General features: G+C 28.9%; 2 protein-coding genes across 3 annotated transcripts; one reads left to right on the top strand and one right to left on the bottom strand.

Moving 5' to 3' along the window:
* Positions 1-7,031: 7,031 nt before the first annotated feature.
* On the top strand, positions 7,032-11,244 carry LOC118047880 (LOB domain-containing protein 10). Of its 2 annotated transcripts, none has more exons than XM_035057300.2 (4): positions 7,032-7,277; positions 7,396-7,475; positions 8,252-9,105; positions 10,717-11,244. In XM_035057300.2, the coding sequence occupies exons 3-4, from the start codon at positions 8,271-8,273 to the stop codon at positions 10,764-10,766; spliced, it is 885 nt and encodes a 294-aa protein (XP_034913191.1). In that variant the 5' UTR covers positions 7,032-7,277; positions 7,396-7,475; positions 8,252-8,270; the 3' UTR covers positions 10,767-11,244. The 2 variants fall into 2 exon arrangements, 1 of the variants encoding a protein (XP_034913191.1); XR_004687391.2 differs by having other exon boundaries at positions 7,037-7,277; positions 8,252-9,197.
* Positions 11,245-24,861: 13,617 nt separating this feature from the next.
* Positions 24,862-26,914, bottom strand: LOC118047909 (transcription factor HHO5). Its single transcript, XM_035057345.2, has 5 exons — positions 26,643-26,914; positions 26,325-26,506; positions 25,859-26,216; positions 25,465-25,541; positions 24,862-25,379 (listed from the first exon to the last, which is right to left on the bottom strand). The coding sequence occupies exons 1-5, from the start codon at positions 26,839-26,841 to the stop codon at positions 25,131-25,133; spliced, it is 1,065 nt and encodes a 354-aa protein (XP_034913236.1). The 5' UTR covers positions 26,842-26,914; the 3' UTR covers positions 24,862-25,130.
* Positions 26,915-27,658: the final 744 nt, after the last annotated feature.

Raw genomic sequence — 27,658 nt, 5'->3', positions numbered from 1 at the left:
GAAAATTTTATTTTTATTCAAAAATTCATTTTATTTATTTTTTATTCTTTGAGTTTGAAAGAGGGAGAAAAACTTATAGATAATGATGAAGGAGAGAGAAAGTCAATCAGTTAGCTATATTTTAAAAATAAAAAATGATAATATTGGTATCAATGAGTTTCATTTGAAAGAGAAGTTTCATGAAAGTGTTTTTAGACCCTTAAATTTTATGAAAAACTAGATCTGGGTTGAGAGAGAAATATTTTATGTTAGATTTTGTAATTTTAAACTAATTTTTAGGTGTTTTGAGTTTAGAGATTATTTTTATAAGGAGGTAAGGATGTTTAATGAAAAATTTAGGTCAAAATAGGCTAAAAAAAGAACTTTTTTACCAAAAAAACCCATTCATAATTTTGTTTGCCATCTTTATGGTGAGTATAACCTATGCATTATTTTTCCAAAAAAGATAGAATGGATTACATGTTGCCGTCTCTTAAAAAAAAGAGGGCAACCATCTGGGCCTGGCTTCATAGGCACTCGTCTATGTAGTTTCGGGTTTATTGGGTCAAGCAACTAGCCCCGCCTCTTTTATATTTTTATTATTATTCTTTTTTGAATTTAGATTTAAATTATTGTAAAACAAATTAACATTATATCTCAATTATTATTCATATTTATCAAATAATATTATAGGTTTCCATAAGAATGTTCAATTATTTTGTGCCTAATATGAATAAAAAACCATGAATACTTTATTAACATAAATTTATGTTTTTTTCTTAATTTTTAATATAATTTTATCACATTTATCATTTGTTTTACTTCAACTATTTATAAAATACCAAGACTTTGTGTTAATGTTTTATTTTAAGTTTGCTTTTAAGATCCTACTGGATTTTTGTATAGAAAAAACAATGCTTGCAATTTTAAAAATATCGTGACATTAGGTTGGTCCTCAATTTTATAAATATTTATTTTTTATTATATTATTAAATAAAAAAAATAGTTTCAAAAAACATCGAGTTATTAGTCTCACTTGAGTCCATGACTAAGTTGTGGATTTAGAGAGTCAACCAAAGTTATTGAACTTGGTAGAGTTCATAACCAGGGTTATGGGTTTAGTGGGTTAACTTGGATTAATTGTTTTTAAATTAATTTTTTTTAATTTCATCCCTCAACATTGGATTAATTGGGAATTAGTCTTCATAATTTATTTTGATTTACTTTCTATATGGTTATCACAGTCAAAATACAAACATTCCTCATATTAGGTTGACTCTCGATTTTGTGTGTATCTATTTTCTTATCATATAGTTAAATAAAAAATTGTTTTCATAAAAAATAAAGTTATTAAACTCAATGAAGCACATGATCTGAGTCACAAATTTAATGGGTTAAGCTACAGATGGAAATTAATCAAAATGGATGGATACTAACCTGATCCGAATGGATAGATTTTTTGGGATAATTACTTTATCTTATGGGTACTGGATATTATCAAATCCGGCTCAAACCTAACCAATATATATATATAACTTTTGTTGAATAGTAAATAATAGTCACGCAATGAATATTCATATAGATACCCGAAACTTGATGGATAGGGGATAAATATTTGAATTTCTTATTTAATGAGTAATGGACATGGTATATATATATAAAAAAAAAAAAATAAAACTTGACCTTATGTATATTCGTTGCCATCCCTAGGTTGACTCAAGCTAATTTAAGTTGATTTAATTTGTCTTCATCTTAAAGTTTTAGAAAAAGAGGTAATTTTAGTTTTTTTTTTAATTCAAAATATGTTTTTACTTCTTATTTAGCTTGTTTTTAGATTCGTCAAGTTTACTAGATTATATTAGGGCAATTTTCACACCATTTAATTTGAAGTCAGTGATAAAAAAAAAAAAATTGGGTTTGGAGGTTTCAAGTTCAACTATCAGATTGAGTTTAATGACAATGTTAAAGAGTTCCCGCTACCTTAATCCTTTTTTTTACATTAAAAAAAATTAAGTTCAATCTACAATGTAGCACAATCAAGTTATCTATTTTTTTCATTAATCTAACAATGATTTGGCCTTTTCTTTGATTTTTTTTTATACACATATAAATTAAGGATATAAAGTATTGATTTTTTTTTTTAATGTTTCAAAATGATTTAGTTGGTGTTTATTATGTTAAATTAAAAAATACCATTACTTTCACTCTATTTTCATATAATCCAAATAAAAGGAGGGAGAATGATTATGTTCACCAATTTCTTTTTAATCAATTGATCAAAGGTGTAGAGTAGTTTTTTTATTTAAAAAATAGAAAAAAAATGAGACTCATTTTGGTATCTATTAAAAAGTGTGTGTTATATTTTTAATATTTACTAGTCAAAATTATTTACCACTCTTATAAATTATAACAAATTATAATAAGTTACACTTTCAACCTTGAAGGATGTAGCTCAATTAATTAGATTATAGTTTAATATCTAGAAATTATTAGTCAAGTACCACAAATTTCAAAATCATTAAAAATTTATATAATTATTAATTTTTAGTCTCAAAAATTAATCTAGATATGATATAAGTTGATTCAAAACACCTACTGTTACAAATAAAAAAAAGTTACACTTTCACGAGAGAGAGAGAGAGAGAGAGAGAGAGAGAGAGAGTAGCAAGAGAACGATTATACATATCAACTTGTAAAATTTAAAACAAGATGTGCTTATCTTCCCACGTAATTTAAAGGAAGGGAAGGAGAAAGAGTATATATTATTAATGTGCGAATCGAGAAAAGATGTACTATAAATTTAGAATAAAATAAAATGACATATTGCTGTTTTGCCACTTGGCCATATACAATAAAGACAACCGTCAATTAATTAAAAAAAAAAAGTACATGATATAGAGGGGTGTGGTTGGCACTTCCCATGTTGGTACAGGAAGGACGTGCTACTACAAAAAAGGACACTTGTTATCAAGACAATTACAAAAATAGCCCCTTGTTTATATTTGGAGTCGTGATATAAATAAAAATGTTTGCATAATGTTTTCAAATTGTTTCATAGAAAGAAATTTTCTATTTTTTTTTTGTTATCAAACAAGTATTGAGTGTTGTATTAAAAAGGAGCTAAGTGTATTTTTTGCTAACATACACAGAAAACCTCATGTCAAAGGGTGATTGTTTACGCATGTTAAGTTTTTCTCAATGTTAAAAAAAAATATTAAAATGATATTAATATTTTAAAAAAATATATAAAAAAAATTTAAACTTGAGTTATTGACTCCACTTAACTCAATAAGTGCAATTAATCTAACAATATGATTAATAAAAATAGATAATGATAATAAATGAATTAAATTAACAAAAATAAGCTACGATCAATTTAAAAAATAAATATTTGGCAATATTGTGAAAAAATATCCTTTTAATATTTGAAAACCAAGCAAAAATAAAATGAAAAATATGATAACTTCACAAATATTAAAATGAGAAAAATCCAAAGCTCAATTAATAATAAATTAAATGCCGAATGATAAAATTAAAAAAAGTAAAATATAAAAAAATAAATTACCCTAGTCCACTCTAGTTGCCCTGACAAATAATTAATATGGTGGTGAGATTAGAATAACCCTATAAAATCAAATTGAATAAAACAATGAAACTCAAATATAAAACAACCTAATGTTTAAGGCGAAACTTAAAAAAAATCCAAGTCAATGGAACCTGCTAAGCTTGTCATCCAAAACATGAGATTAGGATAGGAAAATAACCACAAAGCCAAATCTCCAACCAACCTTATGTTAACATAAGGAAGAAATTGAGGAAAAATCATTTTTTAAAAAATAAAAAATAAATAAAATTGACAACAATTTTTTTTTTTTAAAACAATATTAACAATTTTTTTTATAAAAAAATATTGAAACGATGATGTTTTGAATTAACCTGGATCAAACCACGTTAATCTACCCAAGCTAATTACATAGGTCATGGCCCTATCCAAGTTTACTTTGTGTTCTTGAATTTATTTTTTATTTGATTAAATAATTATAAAAATAGATACTTATACGAAAGACAATGAAGAAAATTATTAAGAACAAATGTAAGTCAATAGCTATGATAAAATTGGATAGTAATCTAAATACCATGTTAATTTTTTTATATATAGCTAATTTAATCAAAATAAAAAAAAGGAAAAAAAGTAGACTACGTACCATGTGTTTGATTAGATTTCGTCCACCTATCTAGTGGTTTAAAAATTGATCTAGAGTTTATGTAGCAAAAAAAAATATATTTTAAATATAATTTCACTTAAAAAAACATGATAAACACAATTGAAAAAAAATAATTTATTAACTCCAAACACCTTTAAATCAATTTAAAAATACAAAATTATATATATAAAAAAATCTTAACATCAATCTAGTTTGTTAAGCAATATTAAAGCTTAAAAGCACTAGGACAACACTCCTTTTATAAAAAAGAAACTTTGACTTTTTTTTTTCATGTTTTCTCTTTTCTTTACTGTTTTCTCATAACACTCTATTTTTTAAAAAAATTTAAATTGAAGGGATCATAAATAAAATAAAAAGATTCTAGAGGTAAATTTTTTAATTCAATATTGAGATATTTTTTTATTACCATAAAAGTAAATTATTAAATTTAATTTCCAAATAATTTAATTAAATTGAAAAAACAATTTCAATGACCAGAGCAGAAAAACTTCAAGGAGCACAGAAGAAAAGGAAGAAACAGACACTGCTCTAATAAACGATGACGCATGAGATGAGCTATAGTATTGTTGACTTTTTTTAGATTTTTTTTTTAATTTGTATTCTAATTATAATTATGCGCTCCCAAGAAATTCTTCATGGCTGTTGCCAAGTGGCTAAACCTTTTTTTTTTTTTTTTCCTCATAATAAAAAACACAAACTCTGTTCTGTTTACAATTTACATATTCTCTAGAATTCATATTTCAACAAATCTCTTCGATCTTTGTGCATTCATATCTCAAGGTAGCTATTTCCAAATTTCGGGTACATTTGTTTTCGACCTGTTTTTTTATATTTACAGTGTAAAAATATAGTAAAGTGTTTAGTAATGATAAAAATATGTTTTATATTGTGAGGTGAACTTGAAATGTATTTTTTATGAAGTAGTTTTTTCATGTTTTTTTAACTGAGTTTCGTAAAATATTGTTTGTTTTTGCTTTTCAAAAGCGTTTTTAAAAAAAATTGATAATTTTTTATTTTTTTTTTTACTTCAAATTAATAATTTTTTTATGTTTTTATATTATTTTAATGTGCTGATATCAAAAATAATTTTTTAAAAATAAAAATACATTATTTTAATATTTTCCAAGTAAAAAGCACTAAAAAACAACTGCAATTACAACCATAAGCACAACTAAACAATCACTAAATATTTTATACATGTTTTTTGTTGCATATAAACCTCAACCATAATTTTTTTTAAAAACTCATTTTTTTTTAATCATAATCACAAAAATTATTTTAAAAACAAACACACTCTTCCATTGTATACTATAAATTGAATACTCGATACTGAAAGTATTTTTGGCTTATTAATTATATTTAGTTTACTCTAAATTAAAGAGAGTGGATAATTTCAATCAATTGAGTAATTAAACTAGTAAATTCCAAGTAATTATTGTTCTTCATTAGATGTTATATTATGATTCCCAATGTTGCATCACTCTTTTAATTAAGCCATGCTTGATGCCTCATGCACTTAATTATTTCTAATATTACAATCAACTTACATGATTTTCTCTTTCAATTTTAATCTCACTTTTTTAATATTTTATAATTTTTGAACAATAAACTTATAACAATATAACAAATTTGGCATATAACGAGTAATCATGATACACATTTAAATAAAAGCTAATCAAATTAATTAATACAATGTTAGATTTTTTTTTTAAAAAAAAAAACTTGATAGGATATGTTCATTTAAATAAAAGCTAATCAAATTAATTAACAAAAAAATAAACTATAATCAACTCTTAGTAGTGTAGCTCAATTGGTCAGAGCCTATATTTACTTTCTAGAGGTCATCAATTCAAGTATCACAAATTTTAAAGCCATTGGAGATTTATATGATCGTTAACTTTAAGACTCGTGGGATTATTCGAGGTACACGTAAATTAACCCGAACATCCATATTAATAAAAAAAACCCTATAATCTATAAATTGGACTTTGGAATGTGTGAGGTTTCAACGAAAAGTGGATGTACAAAAATAATAAAATGCTATATACACATGTAAATCGCAATAAAATCCATTCAAATCAACATTTTTAGATATGATTGACTAGATCTAAATTTTACAATTTCTTAAATGTTTAACAACCCTTTTTAATTTTACCAAGAATATAAGATCCACTCTAATGGTGATTAATTAGGTAACCTCTCAAAGTCTCAAATTTGACACTTGAAGGCATTGATTCAAAAAAGGAAAACAAATATGAAACTCCAATCTCTAAAAAAAAAAAAAGAAAGAGGGCGGGGGGATTTTGGACTTTAGGACGAAGGGGTAAATATTAAATTCTTGGGTCAGCATAAGGAGTGCTTATCGATTGTTTTTTTTTTTTTTTTTTTTAATTTTTTTAAAATATATTAAAATAATATATTTTATATTTTTTAAAATTTATTTTTGATATTAATAAATTCAAAACTATAAAAAACCAGGAGAAAGACGAAGAGAGGCCAGCATTAAATTCTTGGGTCAGCAGTGTTTATTGATTATTTTTTTAAAGTATTTTTAAAATATATATAAAAAATATTTTTTATTTTTTAAAATTAAATTTTAAAATTAATACATCATTCAAAAACACTATATATATATATATATATATATATATATATATATATATATATATATATATATATATATAAAAGTTGAAACGGGCAGTGACAAAATGGTAACTACCTCTCCTCCACCTCTCCGTCAGACGCACACAAAACCAACATATGATCAGACAGCTAATATTCAACCTCTTGAACCATTCTAAAATCACAATGGCAGACATTTCACCTCATGTGAAAAGGACCCTTTCCATACTCTAACATTACCTCTCTTCTCCCCTTTGTATCATTTCTGCTGTTTTCTCTCTTGACAACCTCTCTCTTTTTATAAAGAAAAAGGTTGCCTTTTTATTTTAGCATGCATTCTTCTCTTTCTTGTTTGTTGGGATTTTGAAACTCAAAGATCGGATCGATAGTCATCTCATTTTGGCGACCCTACACATGATATCTCTCTCTTTCTCTTTGTTTCTCTAAATGGTCTCTCTCTCTCTCTCTCTCTCTCTCTCTCTCTCTCTCTCCCCGCCATTGTTAATACAGTTATGTTACAAACAGTGTTGTTTTTTTATACCCTTACAAGTCAGTGTTTTCATTGCAGGTTTAACATGGACCTTTTGAAGACACACAGGGAGAGTGACTGATCTCTGAAAACACATAGCTTTCTTAGCAAAATCAAAGGTAAACTTAGGTGGTCCTTTGTTCCTTTTCAAAGGTGTTTCTTCGAGTGTTTTATTAAAGTTTGCGATTTTGGTTGACATCAAAAGATGTCTATATCTCTTTGGGTATGGAGATTAAAGGATTTCTTTGATTTGGTTGTGAGAGAAAACAAGAACAAGAAAATTGTTCTTTTTTTATTTTCTTTTTCAGAGAGAGAAAAATTGAGATCTTGAAGCATCCTTCCACCTCATGCTTCCTTGCATTTCAAGGTGTCGATGAAGTAGGAGAGGCAACTCACATTCAAAACTTATAGAAACAAATCAGTTTTCAAGAGATAAAGAGCAAGAGCTTGTAGGAGATTCAGTGGCTATATCTCTATCTTCTTCTTCTTCTTCTTCTTTATATATATATATATATATATATATATATATATATTGGTAAATAAATTACACCAAGTAGTTATTAGATAAATATTTTTTTTCTGTTTCACTCTCCCTCTCTCTCTAGCTAGGCTTGAAGAAATATTATTAGCCCATCAGTTAACAGATGATTCAGTTTCCCTTTGATATCTTCATTATTACAGTTTCTTTTTCTTTCATTACAAGTTACTGTTTGATTGTCTATATCGTTTTTGACTCATCATGTATTATTATTTATTTCCTTTTATTGGTAAATGAAGCTTCTCTGAATCTCTTCACCTTTATCTTCGTGAATCCCAGATTTCCATGCCTTAATAAAACCTTTCCTTTATTACCTAGTGATTTGAACTTGTTTTCTTTAATGGGTTTTGATTGTAGTTGTTGGAAGGAAGGGTAAATGTCTTCTTCCAACTCTCCATGTGCGGCATGCAAGTTCTTAAGGAGAAAATGCACGCAAGAATGTGTTTTCGCACCTTATTTTCCACCGGACCAGCCTCAAAAATTTGCAAGTGTCCATAAGGTATTTGGTGCTAGTAATGTTGCTAAACTTTTGAATGAGCTCAATGCTGCACAACGTGAAGATGCTGTTAATTCACTTGCCTATGAAGCTGAAGAACGGCTCCGTGATCCTGTTTATGGCTGTGTTGGGTTAATTTCAATTCTTCAACATAGACTGAAGCAACTCCAGAATGATCTTTATTGTGCTAAGAAAGAACTAGCTAATTATATAGGGCCTCAAGCAATGCTACCTATGGTGATGCAGCCACAACATATGGGCAATCCTTCTTCTTCAACTGTGATGCAACATAGTGCGATGCCAATGATGGGTATTCCTTCTGTTGGACAAATGGGGATGCGTGCAGAGGCTCATCAACTTCAAAACCACCATGTCCATCCTCAGCAACTCTACGAGGCTCAACAGTTGGCTGCCGTGGTGGCTGCAAGAGAGCAGGAGATATTAAGGGCTTATGAGCAACAGCAACAACAACACCATCAGCAAGAAATTGTGAGATTTAACGATGGACTTGAACCAGCTAATTCAGTTGCTGCTACTGGGTATAATCAGATCAATCCCTCTGCTGCTGCTATACCACCCTCTTTGGCTCTAGGAGCTTTTGACAACACTTTTCAGATTCAACCACAAGGAGATCCCCATCCCAATCAGCTTCAGGCACAGGTTTTGCTTCAGCCACAACAAATCCAACAGCATCCAAAATCTGAAAGCGATGAAGGTAGGAGGAGTGTTGGTCCTTCTTGTTGATGTTCTTGCGACACTGTGTACCTTTCTTGTTAGTTTCTTATGGCGATTTTCCAATCTAGCTAGGTATGGTTTCTTCACTTCCTCTATGTATTTAGTTCGTTGTTTGCTGTTTATGCCTGCACGTGTTTGTCTGAAAAAATAATCTTTGCATTTATGGATGGGTTCTCCAGTAAGTAATCTGGGTTAGTATCCTTTCACAAATAGGGTAATGTAGATTGCTGGCAGTAGAAAGCCAAAGTTACTGTTGTTTTGTAGAGAGCGAAATGGCTAGCTCGTTAAAAGAACTCATTTTCTTTTCAGAGGCTGGGACATATCACCTTCATGGAATTTAAGAAGCACGCACGCACGCACCCACACATACATACATATTGTCTTTTCATAGGCAGGGATATATCCTTTCTCATATATAATTGATTTTTTTCAACGAATAATAACAAAATCAAACAAATTAGTTTTTGATTAAATATTAAATTAGTTATAGAAGTATTATTCCTTAACACAAACTTCTACAACAAGGTTATTTAAACTTTAATATGAATATAATTCTTTTATGTGCTTATTAGTCACATTTCCTTAAATATATATAATTCTTTTGAGAATTCATATCCAATAACTTTTAAATTCATATTTAGAATTTTTAATATGTAAAGTTAGATTTTTCAATGTTGGAAGATTTACTTATAATTTATTTTATTTTTCAAATTTTCTGCTTCCGTAAATTTCCTTTTTTTTTTTTTTTTTTAATGAGAATTTTGTTGCAATATTATGCACTACCTGAAAATGAGCTCAGGTCTACAAGGTCAGCAGGATAATGTTTAATTATTAATGATGAATCTAATCCTGTGCATAATTATTAATGATTTTTGTAGTAATCATGCAAGGAATTGAGTCCTCTTTTTTTTTTTTTTTTTTTTTATTATTATTAGTAAGAGACGTAAAAGTGGTAGATAGAAAGATTTTATGGAAATTTGGTGTGCTAATTCCATCAATGATCTTGACTTTTGCTTTGTATTTTTTCTTCAAAGACATCAGTCCCCTCGATAATGGTTTTCTCATTTCTAATGAGTGGAGGACTACATTTGCTTTAGGAGAAACTTCAATTCAGTCTCAAATGTTGATGAACATTACAGAAAGACAATAATATTTAAGAAAACACTCAGGATCAAATTGATATAGTTTACTGGTCCTAGACTCAACTAAGAATGAGTGCATAGGTTTCGGACTAAAATTAGGTTGTTCTTTTGTTTGATCCTGAAATCATGTTCCTTTTACTGGTTGACTAACGTGCATTAATGTTTTCAAACAGTCTAGGTTCCTATAGTCTGCATCTAACTTATTTACCAAATCTTTCATGATGTGTACTCCCTAATTAAATTGTGATTAACGTGACAGTTGTGTTTTCATCTTTTTTTATTTTGGCACAGACAGCAACATCAATTCATTGGTTTTATTTTCTATATGCTTTTTTATGTTTTTTTTTTTTCTCTTGTGTGGGTGAATATAGTATTGATGCAGAGAACGTTTATGTATTTATAATGATTTTTTTGTTTTCCTTCCTCTTATTTTCTTCATGCCCATGCAGCTCGATCTTATATAAATGCCGGACACAAGTGGATAGAAAGAAATACATAGAGAGGGGGAGGGGGAGGTTTACATCTAAAATCTTGAGGCAGTATTTTTAAAAAAAATTCTTGGCCCTGGAGAAGAAGACTTTCTGGAGAGACGCAACTTGAAATGAAGGATCTGTCTTGGTTTTCGAGTACAGCTTTCTTTTATCTGGCGTTTGGACTTAAATTAATGCAGAGAACGTTTATGTACATCTGAAGCATGGGAAGCCTTCTTTGAAGCTTTTGTTTATTGCCCGCCCTTTATATTTTTATTTTTGCTATCCCTATCGTTTTAATTGTTAGAATCTCATGTTTCTAGTTCTCCTTTAGCATGCCCAGTATTAGATCTTTATAGGTTGTATCTAGCCATATGATAGAAACTTTGTAAAATGTATTTTCTCAATGCTGTATTTTGGCTCTTTTTTTTAATCAAGATAGATTGCGCACCGTTTGAATATTGTAACCATAATCAAATGATATAATTTAGAATATGCAGTTTGGCATATTCATATAGACTCAATTTGTTGGGAAATTAGAACCAAAATTCAACATACATCATCATTATGAACATCCAATTCAATGAAAAACAAAACAAAAAAAATTTCAAATAAGAATTCAAGATTTAATATGGTCGAGTTAAACAATACTAATTAAATTAACATGATCCTGAATATGATTGTAAATTTTATATTTAAAACCTGAAAGCTTCTTGTAAACCCACTTTTAAACTTAAAAAAGCCTCTAAACTCTTGTGTTTTTTACACTTTAATCATTCATATTCTAACCTATTTATAATGGTTGGCTAAAAACACTTGGTGGACAATGAAGAAACAAACTTGGTGACTAAACTAGGAGGCTAATCCACATTTTTTTTTCATCTCCACCCTATTTACTTGACCATTTCTTTAAGAAAAAATAAGTCATATCACCAACAAATCTCCACTTTGATGAATTTTAGCCTTTTAGAAGATTTGATGACTTTGAATAACACAAAACCAAAAATAGAAATATCTATTGATCTTCAGATTTACTAGCTACACGACTTAAATAAACAAACAATTTTTAGCTCAAAAAACTAGAAGTAATTGTTGATCTTAAAATTTAATAATTACATATGATCTAAATCAACATACAACCCTTAACTCCACTTGATTTAAAAAACATGGCCAATGTCCATCATCAACTATCTCCGGTCAGCTTTACTCGTTAACTTTAGAACATAACCTTTATAAATCATTGCTTTTAGAAGGATCTTCCCCCTACACTCATGTGAAATCTAAAAATTTATAACTCCTTTCTTTTTACCAATCATTGAAAAGACACATTTTAAGTAGTTGTCATCTTATGTGCTTCATTCTAAACCACTATTTGAGGTCATTATCTTTCTAATCAAATAATATAAGCCATCATACTTTTCTCTTTCCATTAAGATTGTGCTACCATATAGGACTTTCAAGACTTTATTTATAGGAGAATAATTATATCCTTTGGAGTCAAGCTGGCTCAACGATACCAAATTCCTACACATCTTTGAGACATAGGCCACATCACCCAAAGTATAGGCCATTACATCAAACATTTTGATTTTTACCATTCCGATAACCATAACATCACAATATGGCATACCATCAATAGGCATAGTGACAAATTGTCCTCCTTGAAACTCATTGAAATATTCCTTTTTAGAACACATATGTACAATCTAACATCCAATTATCATGAAAAAAAGTGTTAATACCTTTAAAGACTATGAGAGCATCTTCATAATATTGTACCACTATCAAAGAATTCTCATCATCATCATCATCATTATCATTAAATTTATCCATATTCTTTTTTCTTAGGATAATCTCACTTGATGTAACCAAATTCTTTGCACATGTAACATTGAATACCTTTTTTACTGGATCTAGACTCAAACTCACCACTTTGACATCCTTTTTTAGTCGATCATCCATTCTAATTCTCTCATTTGATCACTAATACAAACTTATATTTCTTTTCTTAATTTGACTATCTTTATATCTCATGAGATAAATACATAGCTTGTACTTGGTCTAAACTCATTATATCCTTATCATACAACATCATTGTCGCTAAATTTTTAAATGAACCAATAATAGATGTAAGAAGTAAAACGGGCTTTATATTATTCCTCAATTTTGATATCAACTTTTCTCAATTGATCTAGTACGCTAATGAACATATCTAAGTGCTCCATGATATTCTCATCTTCTTTTATTTTTAACTTGTGAAATTGCGACTTAAGATGTAACTTTTCGGTTAAACTTTTACCATATAAAGATTGTTCAACTTTTCCTTTATTAATATTGTTATCAATAATACTATAGTCTTGAATCATGCACAAACATATTAATTCTAATTCCTCCTACTCTTCCTCTTTCATCTTCACTAACTGCTCATCCTTTCTTTTCAATAAAGCCAAGCTTTATTGAATAAGGAAGTCTTTGACTCTTTATTACAATGGAGTAAGACTTCCATTCCTATCAAATTGTTTTATGGTAAATTATGGCTTGCCATTGTTGACATTATTTAAGATAAAAAAAACTAAAATTTATAAAATCAAAGCTCTTATACTACTTTATTATGAAATTAGGATTGGGATTCAGCATATACCACCACAAAAAATCGAACTCAATGGTAAGATTAGGGATAACGATGGGTATAAACGAGTTAGGTTTTTGTATATCCATACCTTACTTATTATCTATTACTTTTCCATTACTCTAAGGAAAAAATGAGCCATATAACCAACACATTTTTGGCATTGTAAGCTATAATGGGTTTAATAGGTGTTTGATTTACTGATGTACTATTTAAATTTTAGTTACAAGGAAATAAATCTTGTAATAAGTCTTATAAATTAATTTTTTTCTTGACAATACATTTAGAAGATATACATTTACTATATTATTTTTTAAAACATTTCGTATATGTTATTGTAGAGTTTATTGGATTTTGTTTTGAGTTTTTTTTAAGCCAAAAAATAAAGCAATAATTAAAGGCATTATTCTTGTATTATGTATTGTCAATTTAGATATGATAAAGAAACATAATTTTTTGTATGTAATTTAAAGTAGAGATAAAAATTAACTAAATGAATAATCCATACTTTAGTTTTTAACTTGATACAATTTTATTTAAAATTCAATATATTTATTTAATGTATTATTTTCAGAATTATTATTACTAATCATGACTAAGATCCTAATGTGTTTCTTTGTTTTAGAAAATCCCCTGTGTTCCTAAACCATTAGGGTAATATCAATTTTGTATCCTAACTATTTTGTTTTATATATTTATCCTCAAATTATTTTAATTTCTCAATAAAGAGTATTTTTGTTAAATACATTTAAAGAAAAATATTAAGTTTCCTATAAAATGGCATTGCTTCTTAAAAATAAAATAAGAATACAATTTGGATGGAGATATTGATGAAAAGACTTAAAAATGGATGAAAAACCTTATTTGAGATTTTTTGAAAATATGAGGATACAATTGATATAAAGAATTATTTTGTGGAATATTGAGACTACTAATATTATTATAGTTGAGAGTATATTTGTCTATTTCTTTTTATGTTATTCTCTAGTCTTGTGGGATAAACATTAATTGAACCAAACATTTTAAAACACAAGCATCACTCTCTCTTTAAACTCATTTTGTGCATGCATCTTTGCCTAGATTTTAACAATCTATTTATGATAAAAGTATTTCTAGAGTTTGTTTGTGTTTTACTTAGATAGATACAAGTTTCATGATACATGTAAAATGTAATTCATATAGTTGATTATCATAACTAATGGTTTCAATGGATCAAGTCTAGAATATAATTACCTAGATATAAGCTTTTTGGTTGTATAGTTCGAAAGATGACTCAAATAAATTAGGATATTGGGATAAACTTATTAGATACAATTCATATAGCCATCTTGCTTAGTAAGTGACCTAGAAGGGATAAGGTTTTATGATAGACTTACCATATATAATTTGTATGGCCATCTTATTTGATAAGTGACTTGGGTGAGCTATGATTTTAAGATAAACTTACCAGATGGAATTTGTATTGCTTTTTTTATTTGAAAAGTGACATAAATTGGACAAGATTTAAAGGTTGAATGACTAGATTCAACCCTATAACAATCTTTTTTTGTAAGTGACTTGGATATGATGAGTTTTTAACATGAAGACCAAGTTAACATACATGGTGGTATAAGATTCTTGATCTTTCCAACAAACCTCCATTAAAGGATTATTATTTTTAAGATAAAGATGAACATCAAAATTTTACTTTGTTAACGGGTTTTGAATTATTTAATTATGAATGTATTATAAATCTATTAAATGGTGATATAAAGTTATCTTTGGGCTTATTTTAGGCACATTAGTTAGTCAGAATACAAAATCAATGTAAAGCAAGAAATTGTGTCATTTGTTTTGCTCGGAGAAAGCTGTGGATATAACATTTGAATAAAAGGATGGATCACCCTAAAGCTTATAAATTTGAAAAAAAAAAAGGTTCCATTCTTTTTCACTTTTTTTTTCCAAATAGTCTTTGGTTTTAGAAATAGTGATATTTTTTTCCTTTATACTAAGGTGTTGTATTACTGAAAGACAATCTAGTTTTCTCGTACATGTCGTTACCTACTTTTGACCCATTAAAAAATAATAAAAAAAATCTAAAATACAAAGGGATTTACATGAAAAAAGCTTAAAAGATTGCCCAAGTTGGTGGTGAAATATCAAAATGATAAGCGGAAAAGTTAGAAGACCAAAATGTATAAGATTGACAAAATTAACAACCCAATTTTGATTGATAAAAGGATCATTTGGTGAAAATATTTTTATTTAGGGTAAAGAAAATAAAAATTTAGACAGCTAAGGACTCAATAAGGTTTTCAAAAGGTTTAATTAATTTTATTGAGGACTTAATTGCAAGAAAAATTGATATTTGAAATCAATTTAGCCTTTAATTGGAAGAAATTAAAGTTTGGAGTTGATTAACAATTCTAAAGAGTTAATTTGGTCAAATCAGGGGTTTAATTGCATAAATATTAAAGTTTGATGGGCAATTATGGACTTGATTGAAGAAATTCAAAATCAAGAACCAAATTGAAAAAGACTCATGATTGCAGGGGTTGAAATTGACCAATCAAGGGCTAAATAGAAGAAAATTAAAAATTTGATGGTCAATTAAGGATCCAAGAGCACAAATCAGAATTCAAGGACTAATATGAAAATGATGCTAAACTTTAAGGTTGGTGATTGAGTTTGATAGAGGTGAAATTACATGAAATTAAGAGTGTATAAGGCAATTACAGGTGCAATTAAAAGCAATTAGAAGAATAGGGAATAAAATGAAATATAAGATCTCAAATTAAAAACCATAATTTCAAAAGTTTAACCTGGACAACATGACGTTCAACCACTGTTTAACTTTTTTTATATATATAATTTTAACTGATTGAGTAGGCATTTTCAGGCGAATGAATATGGCGTTTTCAACTACATCTAGGGTTTGTAACCACCATCATTCAACTAAAAAACACCAATTCTGCAAAGATAACCCATTCAAATCAAACGTTTACATCTCATTTTCTTTAATAAAATCAAAAACATCTGGTCCCTAAGTAACCATCATTGCATTTTCATATTTTGGACTGATTGATTTGACACTTTCAAACGAATAAATATGGAGCTAAAGACCTCCAAATTAAATAAGGTTGGATCTAAACGAAATGTGTGCACTACACCCGCTCTACCAAAATTAAGTGGTCTTCAACAATGATGATGTTGGAGTTGCTCCGACGAAGCCTTAAAAGTGGTTAACTCATTCATCGATAGCTGTAATATTTATTTTACAAAACCACAAATTTTTTTCACGTGTTCACACTTCAGTCCTTATTAGTGGGTTCTTATTAAATGTTGACCGCATTTCTCTCAAGATTAAAAGGGCTAGAAATAAGCTCCTTGGTCTCCAAGTTTAGGAAACCATCAAAACCTAAAAAAAAACAAGTTTGTTACAATATCACCATTGAGAAATCAGCATGGATACAGAGCTCACAGCTGTGAAATGTACTTTAGAACTCTTTTATTTTGATCAAAAGGCTAAGCTTTGATCAATCTATGTTTAAATCCATCAAAAACCCTAGCAAAACTCTATAAATACCTCCTGGAAAGTAAAAAGAAAAAGAAAGGAAAAACATGGAGACACACACTATGAAAATACCTTAATGTGAAGGTCTAAGAGCCTACCATAGAGGATCTAACAAACTTTAAAAGGAGAAAATAATGAAAGGGAAAAAAGAAAAGAAAAAAGAAGAGATGGAAAATAACATTTCATAGCTAGCAAGCTTGGAGAAGGTATAACCATGTAAAAGTTTAAGGGTGGAGTTCATGTGGTATGCCTATTCATGCTTTCTTAATGTTTAAACCTCTTTTGATGTTGTATGAGCTCATCTTGGAATTTTAGATTGATTTTAGTGCTAGAATAATCTGATATTTTTTAGCAGAGTTTGTTTGTTTTTGTTCTTGTTTTAAACATGTTCTATATTGCTCAAGCTTTCCTTATGATAGTTTGTTCTAGTTTTAGTCAATAATGTGTTAGTGAGGTGTGCACTAAAAGAATGATTCATCGTTTTGATGCTCGTTTGATTATGTATTTTTAGCCCAATAACATATTAATGAACATTGTTTAGCTAAATTTTGGAAGTATGTTGCTAAATTTTTTCAAAGTTTAAAAATTGATCAACATACTTTTAAAACTTTTAACCCGCAAACAAAAGCAACTCATTGCTTAGCTTTGATAGTTTTGAACTTTGGAACTTCATGTATATTATTGATGATTTGATATTATTTGTTAGTTCTTTGTATTCGATTATGTTAATTATTGGTAATGTGGTTTGTGAGGATAAAAAACAATGTATTTAAAGGCTCAAAAGGCCAAATATAGGTTTTGGGATTAATTTTTCAATTTTTGCAAATTTTCTATATTTTGGATTCATGTTCTTTGCATGAATTTTGCTTTAGCCTCTTGGTTTTTAGCTATTTTTAGTTAATTCGTGGCACAAACATGTTAGTTTGTCAAATTTAACAAATAATCTAAGGTTAAAATGTATCAATAACTCGTATTTATGCTTTTAGATTCTAGTTTTTTTTCGACTACCCAAATACATTTCGATTAAACCATGGCTTTTGAGTGTTAAACGAAGATTATGGATGCCTGATTCTTGATCTACATATAATAATGCACATAACCTTTCCTTTCATTATATAAAGATTTGTCTGATTTGTGATTTGTGCATACTGAGTTTCAGTTTGAATATTCACCTAGTTCTTCAAATTCTTGATATGTGATTGTTTTTGTTAGAAAAATTTTATGTTTTTGTATTTTTTTTTTATAGTTTTGATATGTTTTTGGTTTAAAAAACTTATGCTACAATCATTTTTGTAAGATTGTATGGGGAATAAAATAATAAATTGTGTTAAAAATTGTAAAAATCAATAAATAAAAACATTAATAACCTTATTCTTATAGAATATTAACGAGGCAAATTATTTACTCTTGGATTTTATTTTTTTTAAATCAGGTTCATGTATTATTATTAATTAATAATGACTAATACTAATAACAAAAATATCTTATCTTATTTGAAAATTATGTTATCATTAGGTATTCTTAAAATATTACTCTAATCATTATATTTGATGATAAATTAATTTCAGTATATAAAAATAAAATAAAATAAAAATAAAAAAATACAAGAGACTTTAAATTGATAAATCATATATTAGACAATATTTGGTAAGTATTCTAGAACAGAAAATATAAAACAATTGAAACAGAAAATAAGACAAAGCAAGAGATGAAACAAAATTGTATTCGATAATAACATATAAAATAAAATAAATATCTTTATATTCTATGTAGTTGATGGTATATAAAATAAAATAAAATAAAATTTGTTTTATCGAAACAACTTCAACTATTACTTCTGCATCCTCTACATTATTATATTGTTATATTATTATTATTGTTATTGTTGTTACTGCTGCAAATCTCAAACTCATCACCTTTTTTTTCTATTTTATTTTGATTTTGTGCATGATAAAACTTATATTCTGCTTTTGTTCTTCAATCTCTAAATAGATTTTAATCTCTCTTCACTCCAAAATTTCATCACAAAAAATATTAATAAATAACTATTTTTAAAAATATTTTGAGATCCAACAATGCCATTTTTTCTTTATCAAAATTAAGTTTTTTTCCCCTACCCAAACTCTTCAATTCAATCCTTGAAATTAACCAAAAAAACTATACTTTATTATTCAATTCTCCATCTGAGTTTTCTTAATTGTGGCCGTTGGATTTGTTGACTTTCTGAGTTTGAATAGTTGATCAAAAGATGATGAGATTTGCGGGAATTTGATTTGGTTACAATAATATATATTGTCTCTCTATCCCAGACGTTGATATTGTTGAATCTTTTTGTTACTTGTTGGATTAAAAAATAAGGGGATAATTTTCAAAATTAGATTTTTTTTTATAAAAAAATAATATATATTATCTGTATATGAAATTATATACAAAACAATTAACCTTGAAATACAAATTTGTATGTTGCATGATAGAATTTCTTAAAAAATCATTTACGTGACTTTTAGTCCCTAAGCCCATGTTCACTTGGGCATACGCCAGGAACCGAAGCCCATACTTACTTGGGCATACGCTAAGCCCATGATCACTTGGGCATATACCAAGAACCTAAGCCCATGCTCACTTGGGCTTGGTTTAGATTAAGAAATTTTCATTGCCGAAAATGCATTCTCCAAGCAGCTATGATTTTCGCTTAGTAGATAACAACAAACCACTTTGAGTAAATTATAAATTAATCCCTTTAGTCTTGACAAAGAAATTAAATAGTTCATTTAGTTTTAAAAAATAATTAATTAATGTATTGAAAATAATCGACTATGATTAATTTAGTAGTATTATGATCCAAAAAAATATCTTCTTTTCTCATTAATGTTTTTCATATCAATGATTTTATTTTATTTTTGAAAATAATAAATAAATAATCGAAAATCAACATGAGATGGATGGAAAGAATTAAATTATAAATGAATTTGAGAACATAAGAATTAAATTTTTAATTTATAAAATTATCAGGAGTACAAAAAACTTCAAATAATTTTTCAAATTTGAACTCAAATACCGAATAAGTAATAAAGTAATAAATTTTCAGTAATTACTGCTCTTCATTATATGTTATTTTTTGACTGAATATTTAAAATACTTAAATTAATTTTTCAAATTTAAACTCAAATCTTGAATAGGGAATAAACTAGTAATTTTAAGTAATTATTGTAATACATAAAATACCTAAACTATATTATGATGATTCCCGAGCATTGGATCACTCTTTAATTAAGCTATGTTTGATGCCGCCTGCAATTAGAATATGTTTAGTGTTATTGTAGCTGTTGTGGTTGCGGTTTGAAAAAAACTGTTTTATAAAAAGTATTTTTAGTCGAGGTTAGTTTGGTATTTATATATTTTTTATTCAAACTGTGGTTAACATTGAGGTTGAACAAAAAATAGTTTAATGTGATTAGTTAAGAATATTTTTTAAATTGAGGTTATAAAATAATTTTAAAAAAATATGTTAATATTGATGGTTTTTAATTTAAATATTGTAGATTTAACTACTATTATTACATCATGAAATAAATAATAGTCAATATAAAATATTTTTTATTGTTCCATTAAACTATCTACAATTTCATCATATATGAAATACATTCGACAAGGACTATAGTTTCATTGGTTTTGTAAGCGCGCAACAACATCAGGTAAAATATCGTTAGAAATAAAATTGGCACATATATATTTTTTTAAACGTGGGTGTCTGGGCCTGCTTGCGTGCACCTCGACTAATCCCATTGAGCCCTTGAAGTTAACAACCATGTAAGTCTTCCAATAGTACTAAGGTTTGTGAGACTTCGAACTGGTGACCTTTAGAGAATAAACCTAAAACTTGATCAGTAAAGCTAATGCATGCATTAGGAATTTTTAATGAGAATTTAATCGATCTGATTATTTATTTATTTTTTAATTTGATCCAATCTGATTTATTTAAATAAAGCGGATCAAATTAACATAGATAAACTATAATCATTAACATAATGTGTGAGGTTTTAACTAAAATTAGTTCTAAAAATATAATTAAGATTTCTAATCTACAAATTAGCTAATCTAATCCTCTATTTATGTTATAACATTGCCTCTCATCTCTCTTTTTATCATTTCTGGTTTTTTCTAATTTATTTATTTTTTCATGCACACTATTTCTCTTTCTTGTCGGTTAGCATTTTGAAACTTAAAGATTCGGATTGATGGTACAGTTCTATCATTTATTTCATTAAATTGGTGAACGAGGCTTATCTGAATCTCTTAACTTTTATCTTCGTGAATCCCAGATTTCCTAGCCTTAATAAAACGTTTTCCATTACCTAGTGATTTTAATGTCAAACTTGTATATTTAAAATGTAAAGATTTATTTACCATTAATATATATTATTATCAAACTTTTATATTTTTAAGAAAATATATATATACTTTAATTTACATTTAGATTTAAAATTAATAATAATATAATAATCATAATTATAAAACTTGAATCGGCTTGATGGGTTGTCCCAAGACCTGGACAACATAGGGCCTAAACTAGTCTAAATTTTTTTACAGAGAGAGAGAGAGAGAGAGAGAGAGAGAGAGAGAGAGAGAGAGAGAGAGAGAGAGAGAAGGATTGACTCGACATAAGTAGGTTAAAAACTGGGGTCAACCCACAATCTGATCAATGACTGAAGCCTTGTCCTAGGCATAGTTTTGAAACTCGGCCCAGCCCGGCGGGTCGACCCAAGATCCAGGGATTGGAACCGGGCCGGGTTGAAGAAAAAATGGGGGAAGAAAAACCTGGCGTGACCTGGCTGACCCGGTCAAGACCTAGTTGCAAACCCGTTGATTTTTTTTTATTTTTTTTACTAAAATGATGTCGTTTTGATTTTTTTAAAATAAAAAAAATTTGACCTGGCTGACTCGGTGACCTGATCAAAACCTGAAATTCAGGCCTTGGACCGGGCTGAGTCTTAAAATTATGGTCTCGAGTCAGATTTTAAAACTATGATAATAACTTCTTATATTATTACATGTCTTAGTTAGACAAGTTTGGAATTGAAAGATTTTTACAATGATATTTTAAAAATAAAAAAAATAAATATTATCTTTGGAGATATGTCTCATTTGCACCATTTACTCTGAAACTACCAAAATTTACTCCAAAATTGTTCCATGAACATATTTGTTTTTATCTCTTTGTCTCTCTCTCTTCAACCAAATATATTTTTGTCCCCATTGTCTCCATCTATTTTTTTTTCCAGGATAGTAACCAAACACTATTTAAGGTTTCAATGGTTTAAATCGATATTAGGTTTGAAACCCATAGGGATCTAGATGGGACTGAGTCTGGGGCACTAGAGTTTTGAATATCTAAGAAATTATTCTAAACCGTGTCCAGAGAGCACGAGGATGAAATTTGGAGTTATGCATCCCGAAATATACAAAAGCAGTAGAAAAAAATAACTTTATAATATTTTTTTGGAGTCTCTAAAAACTTGTTAGATAATTTAAAGTTGTTTAGGGTTTGAGCAAAAAATTACTAAGATTAGATATTCTTTCTATCATTTGATGAACTCTTCAAAGTTGAATTAACATAAAGTATAAGCCGTCTAATTATTCGGTCTCTAACAATAATATTCTATACGAACCACCATATTAGAAATATCTTAAAACCATTTTAAAAGAGAGTGATTGTTATTCCTTTAATGGTAGATTTTTCTTTTATGTTTTCAAGTGTTGTTTTTGTAACGTATGTGTTGTAACATTCTTCTCCATTATATATATATATATATATATATATATATATATATATATATATATATATATATATATATATATTATAATTTAGTTCCACTTGATTAAGTATTGTGGTTTAACTTTTTGTCAATTATTATTTATGTGTGTGACCCATTAAGGTCCCTAATAAAGTAAGATTAAATATATAAACAATTTAATTTATTATCAATTCAATAATTGATTGATTTATATTTGAAGATTAAGTGCAGTGTTTAACAACATATCATGATCCTTTAAATATCTAAAAAATCATAAGTAATTTGATTTAACCTTTTAGTATTTAGTTTCTCATTATAATTATTGTCCCTTCATCAAGAATATTTTGATTTAGGCATTTAAGCATGGAGTATTAAATCATATTTATTCTAAACACCATAGTTATTGGTTCTTTGATTAATTTTTTTTTTCTTCAAATTCATTCTACTTAGAGCATGTTTGGCAGTGTGGTAGCGATTTCTTTTCAAATAACTTTTCATGCTGAAATACATGTCAATGATGTTTTTTTATTTTTTAAAAATCATTTTTGACATCAGCACATCAAAACAATCCAAAACATACAAACCATATTAAATTTTAGCAAAAACAAAATCTCATAATCAAGTACTATTTGAGAAATATATCAAAAAAATTTACTGAGAATAATGAAACATCTCTCGATCACTTAATTATCTTTATATAATTCATGTTACACATGATATCTACTTATTTATAACCCTTTATCAAGGTAATATGTAGTCATAATTAAAGTACAACATTTCATCTATAAAATAACTTAGTAATCTTAGCAAAAACAAATATAATATAGAATGTTTTAGTTTTTTAAACGCAAAATCAAACACACTCTTGGCAATGGTCAAATCTCATCTCAGTATTGTAGGATGTTAGTTCCTCTTATCTTATGACACATTGCTTCATGGACTTGATGTTATATAGAGACTATTGCTGCCATTGATAGTGCTCCCAAGAAAAGAGAAGAGATATGTTTAATATTCCAACTTCCAAGCTAGGAAAACAGAAAGGATATGTCTTAATGCTTCCACGTTAACAAGAAATTTTTTTTTTTTGAAGTTGCTAGCTACTACTACACACATATACACATGAACATGGAAAGATTCCAACAAAAGTGCACCTATCATTTTGAGTCATTCAATGTTATGGGCAAAATCTTTGCGTGGGCTCACCATATCCTCTCAATGAGATTCTCAACTTTCTTTTTTATTATTATGAAATTGACAACTTTGATGCTGCTTCCAAATTGTCTTTGCATCAAAACCCTAGCTAGCTGTAAGAAGTGAATACACACACACACAAAAAGAGTAGAAACTGATAATTTAAACAACAAAACTCAACGGTTTGAGAGAAAAAAAGAATGTGCTGAGCAGGTGAATATTTAAGAATATAAAGCGTCTCCCTTTTATGGTTTCTGGTCGATTATGTATAAACAATTGAAGTTTGGGTAATTATCCGTTGTTATATGATTATTATTTTATTTTATTTTTGCTCTAAAAGATGATAGGCCCAGGCCCAAGACTAGATTCTAAGAACCTTTAGTTCCAGGGTGCGCGCGCACATGGTCGGTGTCTATTTTATTATTATTATTATTATTGGTGGATGAACATCATTGGTTTAGCAGGATGAAGGGACCTCTAGTGGTTCATGGTTTCTGAAATTAGTAAAGTGATTGGCACTGCAGAGATGATTAGGAAACTGCCCTTCGTTTTCTGATGTTGAAAAGGCCAGATTAGGCTGCCACATGGCTACTGTTTTTTCCCGTCAAATTGTTGCTGTGTTTCTCGACATCGGATTCTGCTGAATGTCCTGGACGCCATATGACTAGAGAAAGGGGAAGGCAGAGATCTCTGATAGGATGCTTCTTTACACAGCCTACAGATGATATTGATGCCAATATCCCCATGGATTCGAAGTCCGAGGGCCTGCGCATGGTGGTCTTGTTTCCCATCAACTAACAAGCTATTTGAGATTGAAAAAAATATAATAGCTCTGTGTTTCAAGTGTGAAGGAAACTGAACAAACAAGTAATCACAAGGCAAATGAAACCTCAATCATGTGCTGAATAACAAATTGAAAGGGAAATTAACAGGCATTTGTAAATGAAAGCTGTATGTTTTAAAAATAAAATTAGGAAACTTCTTAGAATTCGTTAATATGAATTACAGAAATTCATGATGAACTCAACAGGAAGGGACACAGCCTATATTATCAGCAAAATTTCACCATGCCTCTAATGGTACTGTCTCAAGGTAAGAAAACACTCCAGTTTTGAATCCTATCTTTGTAAACTTCATTATTCTGCTCATCTCTACAGACTACAATCCAATTCCCTATGTATATTTGTATCTGCAAAATTCATGGGATCAGAATCGGTTTGTCACACTATACATGAGCTTCTCCTGGTTTGTGAAGTGCACCATTCCAACTATGACTCTCTGATTTGTCATCATCTTCTGCTTCCATGCTATCTCCTCCAGTATTAGAGGTAGCCTTGGCAGAGCCACTTGCATGGAGGGATCCTTTCGGAGAATTAGACTGTGAAATGTTACCTGTTGAAGGGTCCTTGCATTGATCTTGAGATGCTGGGGCTGCTGGAGATCCTGGGAATTTACGGAGATGAAGCCTGTATTTCTGGTCACACAAAATACCTCATGTTAGTTAGTACTTCCATGAAAGAAAATAGCCAAGAAAATATGTTAGTTAATCACAAACTTACTTGCAAGTGGCTTTTAACTTCGTCATTGGTGAGGCCATCCACTTGCATATGCTCTCTGATCTGTTTAGGAGTGGCCACTATATCACAGGAAAAAACAATTAGTTTGAGAGAAAGATAATCATAGTATAACAAGAAAATGATTTTCTAAGGAACAGAATCCAGTATACAGGCCTAAGAACAAGCAAGCCTCAGAATGCCATTTCATTTCTCATATTAGCAAATAGATCTTTTGTTTATTTCCCATATTTTCAGAGACTCTTTAAGGACCAGCTACACATCAGTCTAATTAACAAGACTAAAAGTTCCTAGCAAAAATCCCTTTCTAGGGCAGCAGTTTGGAATGTTTTTCTTTAATTACAAGTGTCAAAAAGAGAGAATTTAGTAAGCATCTAACCTTGACAACCACCAAGTTGTTGAAGGGCATCAACAAAGCGCCGGTGAAGCTCTGGTGACCAGCACCGCCGCTGCTTCCTGTAAGCCTGCTGTTGCTGCTGTTGTGATTTACTCAGTATCTTCGTTTGATTACTACAATTGTTGCTCTTTCGCGTCCAATTGCAGGAACTCAAATCAGGAACTGGAGTCATAGGAGAAAGTCCGGTAACTTGCGAAACAACCTCCTTTTCTTCCTTCCCTTTACTCCCTTCAAAACCAGAAAGAGCCGTGAAAGGCGCAAAAGCCCCTCCCTTGTTGCTATGATTACCTAACTGAACTGGGTTCTCACAAGTAGACCTATCATCATCTTCTTCACTTTTCTAAAAAGGAAAAGCATGAAATCAAACCGATTCCCATCTTGCAAAATCCAAATAAATCTGCTATCTTTATTCCTCCAAATCAAGAAAATTTAAGAGAATTTGAATTACCTGTTTCGGTTCTGATTTCGAGTCTTGCTTTTTGCAATCCAAGTGGTTGTTAGTGTTCCAAAGCTGAACAGAACTCATCCAGTTCTTTTTATCATTCCCATCTTCATTGGAATTCCCTTTCAATGGTATCAAATCGTTCAATTCACTGCACTGCATTGCCTCCTCCTTTAATCTCGCAATAGCTACAAACCCCCCAAAACCAAACAACAACAACAACAACAAAACCCCATGAAATCAAAATCACATCTTTGAAAGCATAAAAGCACAAAATCAAAGATACACGTACAAAAGCGAAAGCAAAAAAACACAAAAAAATACCTTCATTCAAGAGAACCATGCAAAGAGGGAGTTCACGTTTAAACGCGTCGATCTTTCTCCGTTCATCTTCTAATCTCTCGACATAATCATAAAGCTTTGGTAACTTTTGGCTTCCATCTTTAACCATCGAAACCTCTTTAAGACATTCATTTATTGTTTTTGGTTCACAAACCAAACTCAAGTCCAAGCTAAGCTCCATCGTTTTAGCTTTGTTTCACCCAGATTCTCTCTATTAAAATCCTCTAACATGACCAAGAAAATGAATAGCAAAAATGAGAGATAACCCATGTCCTTATATAGACAAGGGGCAAAAATTCAGATTCAAAGACGCCAAGATTCGGTTACTCACTCACCTACGGGTAGTCGCATAAATTTGAGTCAACTCGGTTGACTCGGTGGCCTCGTAGAGGAAAAACTAGGTGAATTATATTTTTGTCTTTATAGATTAAGTAATTATTCAATTTTACCCTCACGGTCTAGAATTTCCCATCGTTACGATTTTCATTTTTTTTTATTATCCTTTTTTCTTCATAAATTCGCATGATACATATAACCTCTTACTGTCTGAAAGGTAGAAGATTGTAATTGTGTGCCATTTCTGCAAAGGTTTACTTCAATAATTCTCAGACAGCTAGATCATACGTGGCTAAGTTCTTAACATTCTATGTGAAATTCATGATAATGTTAACGCTAATGCTTAGGTTCTACAAGAAAATTCATGGTGGCTACGTTGCTTTTATATATATGACTTTCAAATGTCAATTTAGAGCATATTTAATATTCTAATAACAGTTATTTTTCAAAAAAAAAATTTATTTATAAATACATCAAAATAATTTTTTTAATTTTTTTTAAAATTGTTTTTTTACATTAACATATTAAAATAATATAAAAATATAAAAAAATTAATTTTAAATAAAAAAAATTAAAAATATATAATTATTTTAAAAATATTTTTAAAATATAAAAACAAAACAAGAGTCACAAATAACTATTTAAAAATTACAAGGATAAGT

This window comes from Populus alba, chromosome 7 (genome assembly GCF_005239225.2).
Source record: "Populus alba chromosome 7, ASM523922v2, whole genome shotgun sequence".
Lineage (NCBI taxonomy): Eukaryota > Viridiplantae > Streptophyta > Magnoliopsida > Malpighiales > Salicaceae > Populus > Populus alba.
Note: the sequence above shows the minus strand (reverse complement) of the source record. Positions and strands in the feature narration are given on the sequence as shown.

Excerpts from the sequence above, each read along its gene's own strand:
- LOC118047880 (XM_035057300.2), top strand. The coding sequence starts at position 8,271 with ATGTCTTCTTCCAACTCTCCATGTGCGGCATGCAAGTTCTTAAGGAGA. Across the intron at positions 9,106-10,716 it reads AAAATCTGAAAGCGATGAAG|CTCGATCTTATATAAATGCC; the intron begins GTAGGAGGAGTG and ends ATGCCCATGCAG.
- LOC118047909 (XM_035057345.2), bottom strand. The coding sequence starts at position 26,841 with ATGGAGCTTAGCTTGGACTTGAGTTTGGTTTGTGAACCAAAAACAATA. Across the intron at positions 26,217-26,324 it reads CGAAATCAGAACCGAAACAG|AAAAGTGAAGAAGATGATGA; the intron begins GTAATTCAAATT and ends TTTCCTTTTTAG. Across the intron at positions 25,380-25,464 it reads AAGTTAAAAGCCACTTGCAA|AAATACAGGCTTCATCTCCG; the intron begins GTAAGTTTGTGA and ends TTGTGTGACCAG.